Genomic DNA, 14,460 nt, shown 5'->3' on the forward strand with positions numbered 1-14,460 from the left:
TAAATGAAAACAGTAAGATAAATAATTATTACCAAAAAAAGAAAATTTAGGTTTATTTAATTATTCTCTTGACAGACAATGTGGGACTAAACACAGTATTTCCTGGTTCCCTTGAGTCTCATTTCTAATTTAAGATGATGGCATGCAGGTAAAAAATAATATGGATGTCCTCTCAGGCCACTTGCGTGGGGGCTCTTAGACCCGTTCACCTCCTCCTCTTCCTCCCTCTCTGGCTCTCTGTCTGACTGTCTGTGTCTCTACGTGACCGGTTCAGGGTCTGTCAGTGCCAGTGGAGGCCGCCATGTCAGCAGATAACACTAACTAGCTTCCTGCCATCACTGCTAATTGCTCCACGGCCCGGAACTGTGCAGACACCCTGGGTGGGGCGTGACTGAAGAGTGTGTGCATCTGCATGTATGCTTGAGAAATTTAAGTTATTCACATAGCACTGCAAATGCTACCTACCTGTTTACGTGGCTGAATATATCACTGTATATGTCCACTGTCCTGGGGAAACATATGATTGATTGTTGTTAGTGCATTCAAAGTAAAGAGAGAATGAAGGGTATGTAGACAGCTGAGGGATGGATGGAAGAGATAATATGTTGTCAGAAAGAATGTGTATTTTGTTTATGTCTATAACAAAGCAGAAGAGGAAAGGTCCATAATCAAAACTGGTTAAACCGCTCTGAGCAGCTTGACATAAGCCCTAAGTTAAAATATGTCAAATCTGTTGTATTCGAGGAAAAACCAGGGTGTGTTTTCTCTAAAAAAAAAGCCACTTTATATGGATAGATATCACACAGATGTATAAAGTATTTAATTTGGGAAAAAAATGAATTAAGGACAAAGCAAAAGCAAAGTAAGTAAAAAAGTAACAAACTGTGTGTCGAGGTAGCTATTAGAAAGATAAATACAGAGACCCCGTGTTGTGCACCATAATTTAACAAGAAGGCATACAAAGGTGATGCATCAATGTTCCTGGTGACTACCCTGTGAAAAGGGAGGAGAGGAAGTTTAGATGTTGCAGTGTATGTTATCCCTGGTCTATCTGTCTACAGCAGGCTATATGACCCTGGGGAGGGCTGGTAGTGTGCTGTATGTATCTAACAGGAACATCAAGCATTGACAGTTTAGCTATGCAGATAATACAGAAACATTATGGATACAATAGTCAGCTTCAGCGTGTGAAGGTGTGATGAAAAAATTTGCAAAGGAATAGTTTGGTATTTTCACTCTCTTGCCAATTAGATGAGAATACTGATATCACACATCAATATCACGCAGATACTCTCACGTCTGTACAGTAAATATTTAGCTGGAGTCAGTAGCCAGTTAACTTAGCCTAGCTTAAAGACTGGAAACAGGGAAACAGCTAGTCTGGCTCTGTCTAACGGTAACAAATTATGGTGTTACTTAAAGGGGCTATATGTAGTTGTCAGCACAGCTAAATATATTGTATGATAACAAAAAGTGAGCTGGACTGAATCAATCAATGACAGTTAGACCGCAGTAAGTAACGTTACTATGGTGGATGGTTTCCATTGTGGTGTTGTCCTGCACCATTGTGTTGCATTATTGTATGTTATGTGGGTCACGTAAGTTACAACGACTGAGGCAGTGGAGAAGCTGTGTACCTGAGCATTGGTAAAACGACAATAAATTTAAATTGAATGTTACGAAACAAACAGCGGCAGATTTGTGCTAAAGTAGATGGCTGCTCATGCCTTGCATCACCATAGGCTCAGATAAACAAATCGTTCCACATTTGCTTTATACCATTATATCATTTCTTGCAGGCTAAAATCAACACTTTGACATAATACTGGTGGTACACAAGATAGTAATATGAACCACGTTAGCTGATGAAGTAATGTGGAAAGCCAAACAACTATATTATTTTTCACCGGATAATGTTAGCAACTGGTCGGCAAGCTAACATTATCTAACTTGAGCCAACTAAAGCACAACATCACAATATTTCACATGCTTTGCAGTAATTTTAGTTTACCTGTCCAATAGGATGAAATCCAACTCAAGCCTTAGTCAAGTCTGATGTAGAATCAGATCTCGTTTGGCCAGATGGGCTCCAGTACATAAAACTTTATTGTTGGTTTTATGTCTTTCTTTGTTTAAAGGGTAACTATTTCCCCATATTTTTGTGTAAATGTGATGAATTGGGAAAACATTTTTTTTCAGTTGGTCCATTGTTGAGCAAGCATGCTGCCGCCAGCAGCAGTGATAAAGGGCTACAATGTAATCCTTGCGGGAAATTGCGCCCTGTCAGAATACATCCACTAAAGTGGTTGTTTTTGCCACTGCCACTCAGATTGTTACTAAGTGTCTGGAAATATTGTGGAAAGGATTCCTACAGAGACAAACCTTTTTTTTAAAGAGCAAGATTTGTTACTATATTGCTATGGTCAAAGCCACCAGGCTCCCTTGATAAAAATAGTAATTATACCTTGCAGAACACAGGAGTTGCTGGTCTACTGCTGCCTCAGCCGGTTAGTTTGTTTGTGTCATTGTGTGACTTTGTTGCTTTGTTTGTTTGTGTTATTGTGTGACTTTTTGCTTTGTTTGTTTGTATTATTGTGTGACTTTTGTGTTTTTAAAGGGTTAAAAACACCATAGTCGCACAATAACACAAACAAATTTATCGACATAGACCAGAGGTAAAATTACTCTTTTTGTCAAGGGTGTCTGGTTCCTTTGATGAGAGCGGTACAGTGACTGTCTTACTATTTTAAAAAAAATGGTCCATCTCTGTAAGGATCCTTTCCATAAAGTTGACACTTAAAATAACATCTGAATTGTCAGTGGCAAAAACAAGCACTTTAGTGGACATACTTTGACAGGGTGCAAACATCTGCAAGGAATAAGTTGCAGCGCTGTTTCGCTGGGTGCTTGCTCAATACTGGACAAATTTTAAAAATTAAGTCACAAAGACACAACAACATAGGAAAGTAGGGTTCAGGTTTAAAAATACAGAAGTTACTGTACAGACACTAAAAATGAAAATTCGCTGTTTTACAAGGGCCAAGAAATACCAGCACATTATCCTGAACAAAATTTAACATAATAATTCAGCTTTAGAGGTGCTGAAGGGTGGTGTTACCATTGGGCAAAGCCAGGTAAGCTGTTTCCCCTTGTTTCCAGTCGTGGTGTTAAGATAAGCTTTTACCCCTATTCAAGCTGGAGTGCTTATGTTCGCTGGCAACCTCCTTTATGTCTGGCCTTCAGTGTTTTCAAATGTTTATTGGGATCCAAATTTTCAAAGCCAATTCCTCCAAAATGTTTCACAGGGGAGTGAATTTCATAACCTGCTTTGACCTAAGCAGCCTTTTAAACACTGCAACTGATCAAAAACATTTTGTTGTCCTTTGGAGCTTTATCGGATAAATGTGAGCATTGCTCTGGGCGGAGGAAGTCAACCAACTTGAGAGAAGAGTTGGCTGACTAAGAGTAACAGACTTTAAAGAGATTACAGGATCTTCTGCGGAGTTATTGGCTATCTTGTATAAGTGTGTATGTCTACAGTATGTTGATGAGAAGAGGGCATCAAAGCAGGCCAGCATCCTGTGGGCAGCCCAGGGCAGGACCAGTGGGCACAAGGCAGCAGCGAGGTGGGTGTCCTGGAGCAGGCACCACACCGTCTGCCTCTACAGAAACACACACATACACACCCTCCCCCGGGCACAAAAGGCCACCATGTAATTGAAACAGTGTCAGAACTCAGGGGACGGGGAGATGGGAGGGTCACACCAACACACACTCACAGGAGTAGTTCTGCAGCATTACAATGTTGTGTATGCTTTAAAACAAGAAAATAACTGAGGAGTGTGCCTTACCTTTCAGTGGCTTAGTAGTTTTAATCAAATTAATGATTGTTGAAATATATTAAGTATATGTAGGATTTCTAACTTTTTCTACATATTTGTATTTGTATTCAGCGCCACAGAAACCAAGAAAGAAAAAAACATCTTGTCTCAAATGCAAACATTTCAGGAATCAATAATAGTATTTGTACAGGACATGGCTGGTGTTTGTCACCACAGATTTTGTCTGCATCATCCAGATGGTATAATACATGTAAATTGACAAATTAACTCAATTCATCATTGTATTGTTAAAGCTATCCTAATTGATGGTAAAGCTGAAATTAAATAGGGTGTCTCAGTATTTGATGACACAGTATATCACTGTAGCAGGAGCCGGGCATCGCATTGCTTGTGTACGAAAATGTCTCATCGGTGCTCCTGTGTTGGTGATGGTATTAACCTGCGCCATATTAGATAAACGGTTGTGATTAAGTCCTCCATAGTCTATAGGTTTGCTCTAAGACAGTCCAGAAATTGGAAACATAAGCCAAATACTTACATACTACAATACTTTGATGTACTGTTGGCACATACTCGACAGTGACTCAACAGATCTCTGGAATCTATTCTCCTTCATTTTATGGCTGAATATTACTTATTTTGTACCTCCTCTAGTAATTGAGAAACATTCTCTTTAGCCCAAATATTTAGGTCGCATCTCACTTCCCTGGGAGTCCAGGTTTGTTCCCTGCTAGTCGACATTTTGGTCACCAAAACAGGGAGAGAAAACGTTTTTATGATTATTTATTTTCATTTATTTAATGAACCGCACCAGAGTTCACTTGAAAGCAGTCCGAGACCACCTCTTCGAAGGCAGACCAGAGAGTGGTTGTTTAGTCCGCACCAGAGTTTGAGTCCGGTGAACCCACCCATAGGTTCAGTTTGATATTTTATGCCAAAGGAACAACAAAGGGAACCTGAAACTCAAAGAATATAAGTATGTGCTTTATGTCATTTATATATAGTCACAATCTTTTCTTTAGTTTTACTTAGTCTGGGAACAAGAAAGTTAGATCTTGCTGGTGAGTGCGCGTTTGTGTGTGTGTGTGTGTGTGTGTGTGTGTGTGTGCGCGAGTTCATTAATGCATAGAACTGACAAGAGCAAAGGAAGAGAACCTGGATATTTGTTATGTACAGATATTTACTGTTGTAATAAAGTTATTGATTAGATATATACTGTATGTTGAAGGGAATTTGAAACAAATGTGGGGATTGATGTATGAACAAATGCATAGTTTAAATAAAATAAACATTTACTCAAATAAAGTTGAGTAAATGTTTTACGGATAATTTACAAGACAAGAGCGTTTTTTTTTTTTAAATTAAACCTTTCACAGAAAAGACAGCGCTGAAGAGAAAATAAGACAAGAAATAGCAATGGTCCTAGAAGTCCTGTGAATTTGTATAGCACAAATGAACTAGTGTTCAGCATACTCTCGTGCAAAATATTAAATCAGCAGTAATTAGCAGTTGAGAAATTAATAAGTTTCATTAGACTGAATAACATTTTATCACTATTCAAACATTATTTATTTGTTTAATTGAGATAGTGCCAAACCAAGACAATGACAAATTTGACTCGTTTTAACTTTATGATGGAGCCTATGAGGAACAAATCTATCAGGGGATGCAATCACTGACAAATTTGCCAGCGTCTTGAGTCAAAATAATTCCACAGCACATGTGGGGTTTTAACAGCTTTAATGTTCAGAATGTGACACGATTTATTGGATGATTCTGATAACATCATCTGTCTAGTGCATGTTTACCCTTAAATGTCTAATAATACATTTCTAAATTATAAATTTAGAGGTGCAAATAAAACCAGCAACCAGCTTAATTTTCTATGAATCTGGTCAGACGGACCTCTTTATGAGCGTCTGTATTTGAGAGTGAACGCAGTCTACAGAAACAGTGATGATGTTTTGCTGCCATCTATTGGTTAAGTGAAAAACATTTCAAGAAAGTAAGTGATCTTTTGCAGCGTTTATTTGACTTCACTAGCTGTGAAATTATGCTTTGCATATTGTACATTTGCCAATTTTCTAAATTTGTGTGTGTGTCTCTGCGTGCAGCCATGTGAGATGCCAGAGATGATGAGTCTCTCGGGCTCTATTACGCCTCTCCCTTTGTTGTCTGCAGGGTGGAGACAGGCTGGGACATGTTTGCATACAGTCTCCAGGTTGCTTAACATGCAGCTTGAGAGCCAAGAAAATGGGTCAGTTTAAATCATACAGTTTTAAAGTCATGAATATTCTACGAAACGATTACATTTTTTAATCGGATTGTTACGCGCAAAATTGACTTTATACACAAAAGTGCAATAACTTGGTTTGCAAACACTTTAAATAAATAAGGTGCTTTTTACCAGCCGTATTCCTTTTACACAGTAGCAATAAAATATTTCTTGTAAATCTCAACTTATATATTAATGTAATCAAATCAAATATATAATATATATATAATATAGCGGTGGTCTTATGTGCGTGTGTTCACTTGCACAGACTTCACTCAGTTAAAAACTTATTTTAACGTGCAATAAAATAATTGTCGGCATTAATTAATTAATGCGTTAATGCGATAATAATGTGTTAACGTGCCCAGCCCTAGAATATTAATAATTATAGTGACACAATATTTTCCATTATTGGCTGATTGATATTAACAAGGATGTTTACAGCAATTTGGACAACAGTGGGCAGATAGATCTCAAGTCAAACTCACACAAACACCTGATAGTAGGAGACTGTCTGTAGCTTTTATCTCCTTCTCCTGTTGTACCCTTGAATGTCTTTACTTGCTTTTATTATCAACTTAATCCACAGACCTCGCTGTCAACAGTTTTCATTGTTGAAAAGCTCCGGCTTCCTCATATACCCTGCATGCTGATGGCTGACTACAGTGCAGTCACTCTGATCCACAACTGGTCTTTTGTATATGTAACTGCTGTTGTGGTTTGTGCCTCCAACTAAATGTTATTTCCTGTGTCTAGCAACCAAAACTAACTAAAAAAAAGGTTACCAAGAAGACTTCAGTTTTCCAATGTTATATTTTAATAAAGGCCAAAGCATAAGCAGGCAACAAGCAATATGATTGAGATATTGAAGAAAAAGCATATAAATGGTGTAGCCTACTCTTTAACTGATGGTTCACAATGTGTTTGCAAACCTATTGCATGCACAAAAAAGATATAGCACCATATATTAATTAGTTCAAAAAACATACCATATTCTAACCCCTTATTGAACTTTATGTTGCAGTCACTTCAAAACACACAACAGCTGCATTTCATACTACCAAGCAAACTTGTTGCCCTTCAAATGGATTGTAACTGATTGTAATCCAGTAGTCTTTTTGTTAATTCAGTGAATATTTCCTCACGGTTTGCCAGTTCTCTGCATTGTGTGTGCTCTGATAAAAATCTGGTTTTCCTACACAGCCCTGGCTCTGAAAATGGAAAAAAAATTAAATGGTGTGGACCTTCCCTAAAACATTGTTCCAGCCAATCAGCAACAGGTGGTGTTAGTTTTCGTGTACAGGAACAGTGGTAGAGAGAGTTCTGTACACCCGCACACATGCTGGACTCCAGGCACTGGAGAGAAGGAGAGATAGCCGAGAAAAAGGCAAAGAGGAAAATGTCTGAAGAGTATACAGAAGAAAGTTACATGACCAGGCAAGGGCGAAGGCAGGGCTCTCATGTTTTATCAAAAGTTTGGAGTGAGATAACGCGTGTTAGAGGAGGAGCCACTCAAATATTTGCAGCAGCGGCCCCTCGGCCCCAGCCAATTCTCTCAAGCTTTTACTAACAGTTAAATTTGACCTATAGTTTATAATTGACCCGAACAAATAGAAATTATAAAAATAGGTAAATCTGATGAGACTGTTGATACTTATTTCAAAAATACAAATGTAGCCTATCAAAAATAATAAGAGATTTGGCCCCAAACGAGCCCAATGCACAGCAGTGCTCAATGTATATCGTACACACAGAACTTGCCCTTCAATTACTAGTTACAGCTAGTAGAACTGCTGCATCAGTTAGGCTAATTGACAGAAACTGAATTGGCATCTGATTTAGCATTTGTCATTTTTCATATAAAAACATTTCATGGTTCCAGCTTTACAAACCTGAAGATTTGCTTTAACTTTTTATTATTTTAATGTGTTTTTATTGATTTTGAGGTATGAACTGACAAAACAAGCATGCAAGGTGTCACGCAGAGCTCTCTCACTATTTTCAGAATTTATTACAATCGATTAATGGAGAAAATAATCAGCTGATTAATACTAAAAATAATCATTAATAGCACTCTGATAAAAAATAGTTCAACCACAACCAACTACATTAATGCATGAGGAATAATAATCTAATATGATATCTAGGCTAATAGTATAACAGTCATATGGGACATTTTTCTTTCTGCTTTGAGTATGCTACTTTTATTTTTAATAGGCTACTTCTACATTTTCCTGCTTATAGCCTAATAACATACTTTTACTTAACTTTTTCAATGCAGTACTTGAGTATTTTTACAGCGAGGTAGGCCTATTAGTACTTTTATTAAACGAAAAAAAAGAAAAAAGGATCTGAATATGCCTCAGTAACTTTGTTCACCACTGGGTGAAAAAGCCAAAGCTTCTGGTTGTAAGAGGTTGGAAAGTTTTTGTCTGCCTCAATAATTATTTAACATGAATTTGGCTACAGGATACTCCACAACATCAGCTGCTCTCACTATCTTTGATCACAGGCAAGTGATTTCGTCCAAGAAAAAAAAAAGATTCGACACCTACAGTTACCGCATCCATCGGTTCTTGCGCTTCCAACTTCCACTCACTCCGTGTGTGCACACGCATCCATGTTACCTAATAACGAACGTGCTTGCAGCAGGATCACGGAATTTACCCGGAAACAACACATTTTAATTTCTGATCAGCTTAACAGCTCTGGCGTTTAGTACAGAGAACGCCAGGGGCGTTTTTAGGATCTTGAAACATTGGGGGCTTAGCCCAGCCCATAAAACTTAATATCTTCACATAATAATTGACCTCCACCCCACCCCAAAGTTAAGTCTGTAAAGCAGTAAAACAACAGTAAACATCCTCTACTTATACGGCACAACAAAACTTAGAACAACACTATTAACTGTCTCATTTTGATGTTGCTCAATTGTAATGTCATGTGTCTAATTATAATAATATAACAACAAAACTGCGACAGTATGAACAGGGGGGTTAAACACTTAATTTCCTGCATTCTGGTGTTTTTCTACACCAATTTCTGCCTTTTCTGCATCAATTTATTGTGGAAATTATTTATGTAAAGGGACACACAAAATTCAGGTGTTGCTGAATTGTGGTGAGTATTTAAGAACATTTTGATATTTTATGACCTTGTAACTGATTATTTATTTCCATTTTAAATGTGCAATTGTACTACTGCCTGCCTTGGCCAGGACATCCTTGGAAAAAGAGTTTTTCTCATTTAATAAAGGTATAATAAAGCTATTTAAAATCTAAAACTGTAACAGAATATAATGCAGAGCAGCTCTTGGGCATTTTGGGTTGCTTTCAGATATGTTTCTCCTGTAGATCAACTTTTAATATCATCACTGCAACACACACACAGGCCTGACTGATTGAGGTAACCTCTTTAAATGTGCATGTGGCACCATCAATAATAAATTAAATCATTTAAATTCAGTTATAAACTCAAGGACTTTAATAGCTCCTGTGTTTCAGCAGGTTTTCTGCTCATGTTCAAAGTTCTGCACATTCAGAATCTAACTGGGTTCTCTGACATTTCCAGAATAAAGGATATTTTGAGAGGTCAAACAGGATATTTCATAAACTTTGCAATCAATCCGCGGTCCACCTGCGTGCCGCACCGTGTGGAAAAGATCCATACCACGGATTCTGCAACCCGTTAGACCACTACTATCCATGGTAGTGTGGGGATTTAATTCTTGCATGTTTTGTTGTGCACAGCCCCTATGTGTCCACATGAGGAAAGGTCAAGATAGGCTATCAGAGTAAAAATGGACTGTCTATTGCATTAGACTAGGCAACTTGATGAGTTTGTTTTTTTAAGTAGCCCATTAAAATATTCCTGCAAATGCAGTGAAGAAGCTGATTATCTGTAATTTAGCTATTTCTACAATTATTTTCCTTTTAAAATCTCCATGAAGGTGTTTATAAGATCACTTTAAAATATCACTTTTGCTGCCCAGCCAACTTTTGTTACGTGTGCCTTTTATTATGGAGATGTAGCCAACCTAACCACTTGTTTTGCAGTTGCACAGACTGCCAATACAATGTGATTATTCCTGAAGCATCGAATTAATCTTCACAACGCAAAGAATTATTGTGGCAGTAACAGGAGAGCAGCTCATTGTTGAAGCAGGTAAACCTAGATACAGAGGAAGCTGTGCGTCATGCGTAAAACCCAACAGGACTGTTTTATCCACCATATTCTCGCTCGCGCGCGCTCTCTCTCTCTCTCTCTGTGCATCTGAAAAACAAAATAACAGCTGGTAGCTGCTGAGTGAAAGATTAGTTTCACCGGCGACATTATGGACTCACCGTCGGACATCGAAACAGATAGTAACTGATGTGTAGCGATGACCTGTTCAACAACAGGACACTTTTAAAAGCCTATATCTCAGTCAATGCAGTGATCGTCTGACATAGATCTTACAGTGTGGTCTTCATTTGCTTTGCAGAGACTAAAGACGATTTTAATGCGCCGTTAATGGAAAGTGAAAGTGTTTCACTTGCTGGCTCGTGAAAGAGCGACGCAGGCTGCTTTCAAACAGGGACACCAGTGCCATGGTGTGCACTCACTAGATTTCAGTTGTATTAGTAGAACAATAAAGCCTTGAACTGAAAAGATATTTGCCTGATTTTCTAAATGTTTGCATCTGTCCAGCTCTGTGACTGTGACAAGTGCCCGACCAGCGCTTTACTCCGTGACTGCGCGCACACAGCCTGGATGACAGCTCATTTCGGTTAATGGTAAACAGACACACTTGATGATGTATCGTACCAATTTTTCCTTTTCTGGCAAGAGGTCTTCAAAATGAAAGCTTCGACCTTTATATCTAAAATAATGAGCCAAATAATAACCTAACTTTAACAGAATACTTATGAGATGCTGGGCCATAATAAAGGTAATTTACACTCCGTAATAAAGGTAGATTGAAACTGTTAAAATAATTGTGAAATTAGGTAATCACACTGTTTTATATGACATCAGGGGTTGTTTTTCCTCCATGTTTGTATTGCAAATTGTCACTTGATTTGTGAGGAAGTAGTTTGGTCCCTCCCATACACTTATATTGTAAATGGACTGCACTGCTTTTATGCCTTAACAGACAATTACATGCAAGCTAGCAAGAAGCCAGCAATTTGCGTCATTTATCACGTTTAGTAGCAGAACAACTACAAAATGTTTTCTGGTACTGGAGTATAAAGCTGCAATAAGCTCAATTACAGTCGTGAAGGATCCAAATGATCGGTGTTGTAGCAACATTTCCTTGTTGGCAGTTTAACAGAATGTGTTTTCTGCAGAGGATGAACTTTCATAGATGCTGTCTACCTCCTGGACAGATCAAGTGACAAAATATTAATACAATCAATAACTTTAAAGAAGTTGTTTGTTATATAAAAAATGTAAGTCTCAATTAGTCATTTGCCTAATATTAAACTAAAACATTAGCACCAATTTTTGAAATGCTTGATATGTCTGGGCCTTGATTTGACTTCTACAGCTCTTTCCCTCTCTGTCTTTGTTCCGGTGTTGGTCAGTCTAGGCTCCAAGGCAGAGAAACGCTCTCACTGCCCAGCTCTTTGCGAAGGACCGATGTAAATTTAGCCAGACTCTCTGAGCTGAAATGGTTTTTCCAGTCTCCCACAACACCTAACATAAAAACACAAACACACCAAGACAGTCAAATGAACGAACGAATCTCTGATGCAAAAGAAAATCAACTGCTCTAAATCTAAAAATACAGTTAGACACTAATGGAGAATGAACATCCAATAACATATCTGAATAAATCTCATGCCCAATACCCCAATTTGATCACTAGGTACTAAACTGAGTTAATCTGCTTTAACCACGCTGATATTTCAGCGGTTAAATGCAAATCAAAGCAAAGTGACAAAAGAAGAGGAAGTGATGATGGACACATAGAGCCTCACCTTTCCTGAAGAACGAAGATTTGTCAGGGTCCATGTATTTCTTAGGGACCAGGCTGAAGTTGGACATGTTGTTGGCTTTCATGTTCTTGAAGGAGCAATGCTCTGCTATCTTCTGAATGGATTCTTCACTCAGATGACGGCCAAGGAACTCTGAAATACGCCTGAGAGCTGCTGGAAGGTCCTACAGGAGGGGCATGGAGACATTTTCTTTCATTTATGTGAAGCAACAGGTGTTGGCCTTTATCTTATGAGGGACATTCTCAAATGAAGAACTTTCTATATGATTTCTATTGTTCGGACAAGGAAAGGTTGAGAACAACGGGAATGCAACTTAAACCTGTGAATTCCGTTAAGTGCGACTTTTCCAGTCGAACCAAAACAGGAGTTGCCATTGTGTGACTAGTGCTTATGGTCACAAGATCGCTGACGTAATTGCTGACGTAATCTGTACTCTGCGCATGCGTTGGCGTCTGTTGCTACCTGTCGGAAGCTCCGTCTTAAACCGGACTCTTATCCAGTTTTAATCCACACTTTTTCATTACATTTTTTATATCCTTTTTATTTAACTTAAGTTTTTAACTTAAGTTTTTAACTTAGGTTTTATGTGAGTCAAGGATTTTAGTCATCCGACATGGATTTTAAGCTAGATGACCGTAAAAACGCTATCAACGCTACTGATCACAACAAAGCTCTGGCGACTAACAGTACAAGCCAAACAGATTGTTTCTGTTAGCGCAACCGCCAACATCCGTGTTATGGGACCCCTCTAGCCTTCCCAGGCTTTTCCTCCTCCTGACGACACTCCGGTCCGGACCTGCGGCTTCGAGTCTCCCTGATACGGATCTCTTTCGGCGGACAGTGCCGGCCGAAACTGTTGCATCTCCTCCACCGGCTACATCTCCTTCACTGGCTACATTTTATCTACTCTGGTTTTAAATTATGACAGAATTGTTCTTTGTGGCGATTTTAATATTCATGTTGATGACCCCACCAATGTTAATGCAACTGACTTTTTAAATATGGCCACTTCTTTTAACTTCAAACAACATATCAAAGGGCAAACCCATAACCGTGGTCATACACTGGACTTGGTTTTTACCCTGGGTGTCAGCATTTCCACAGATGTATTGTTTTTAGCTGCGATTTGCCTGTTACTCATGCCGCCTCACCTCCTTTCTGTGTGTTCTCGCATCTTTAATGAACAAAGTGTTTCAGTTTTGCACATTCTTTCAGAGCCAAAGCCAACACCTGTCTGTTTCCAACACCAACAATCTGGTCGATCACTTCAATCATATCTGCTTGTCGTCACTAAATATTACTGCTCCTCTAAAGGTTAGGCCTGGATAAATGACAGCATTCGCAGCCTAAAAAGGGAATGCAGGAAAGCAGAGCGCAGATGGAAAAAATCCAGTCTCCAAGTCCATTACCTCAGTCTGAAGGATTTATCAATTAAATACAATAACTTGGTTAAGGATGCGAGAACACACTATTTTTCTGAACCGATTACTACACATAAACACAATCCCAGGTTTCTGTTTAAGACTGTGGATCAGCTGGTAAACCCAACTCCTCCTTGTGCCTCAGCTGGAAGTAATGATGACTGTGAATTATTTTTATCTTATTTCACCAATAAGGTGGTGTCAATCAGAGCCTCTATTACCCCCGTGGCCTCTTACTCAGAGGTTCCTCACCAGCAACAAGAGAGTTTTAACCAGTTTTATCCCATCGACTTGTCTGAGCTTTTAAAAACAGTATCACAAATGAGAGTGTCCTCCAGCCCACTTGATGTAATACCTACAAAGTTTTTATTGAAAGTAATAGATTCTGCTGGCCCCATTTGATCTCTTTTTTCAACAGCTCCCTATCTACTTGTTGTGTCCCTGATTATTTTAAAACGGCTTGCGTGAACCCACTTTTAAAGAAACCTGGTTTAGATCCCTCCCTCCAACATAATTTTAGACCAATTTCAAAACTGCCTTTTATTGCAAAGATTCTAGAAAGAATTGTGTCCAAACAGCTGCTCACTGTACTGGAAAATAACAAATTATTTGAAAAGTTTCAGTCTGGTTTTAGGAAGTACCACAGCACTGAGACTGCCCTGCTTAAAGTCACCAATGACCTTTTAATGTCTGCTGATGAAGGCATGTGCTCAGTCCTGGTACTCCTGGACCTTAGCGCTGCTTTTGACACCTTTGATCACAACATCATGTTAGACAGACTGAGGCACTGGGTGGGGATCTCTGGTACTGCCTAGAATGGTTTTCATCCTACCTGTCAAATAGGAAGTTTTGCGTGTCTGTAAACAACTATGTCTCTTCGTTCTGTCCAGTTAAATATGGTGTGCCTCAGGGGTCGGTCTAAGGACCCATTTTGTTTTCCT

The 14,460-nt window shown here is 38.8% G+C and overlaps 1 protein-coding gene across 3 annotated transcripts in view; it reads right to left on the bottom strand.

Moving 5' to 3' along the window:
• Positions 1-10,714: 10,714 nt before the first annotated feature.
• The window catches only part of sult2st3 (sulfotransferase family 2, cytosolic sulfotransferase 3), a 23,354-nt gene continuing 19,608 nt past the window's right edge, over positions 10,715-14,460 (bottom strand). For all 3 annotated transcript variants that reach the window (XM_046043997.1, XM_046043998.1, XM_046043996.1), the window contains 2 exons: positions 12,081-12,261; positions 10,715-11,796 (listed from right to left, as the gene is read on the bottom strand). In XM_046043997.1, the coding sequence (XP_045899953.1) occupies positions 11,681-11,796; positions 12,081-12,261 (297 nt within the window). In that variant the 3' untranslated portion in view covers positions 10,715-11,680. The remainder of the gene's footprint in view (positions 11,797-12,080; positions 12,262-14,460) is intronic.

This window comes from Micropterus dolomieu, linkage group LG03 (genome assembly GCF_021292245.1).
Source record: "Micropterus dolomieu isolate WLL.071019.BEF.003 ecotype Adirondacks linkage group LG03, ASM2129224v1, whole genome shotgun sequence".
NCBI classification, from domain to species: domain Eukaryota; kingdom Metazoa; phylum Chordata; class Actinopteri; order Centrarchiformes; family Centrarchidae; genus Micropterus; species Micropterus dolomieu.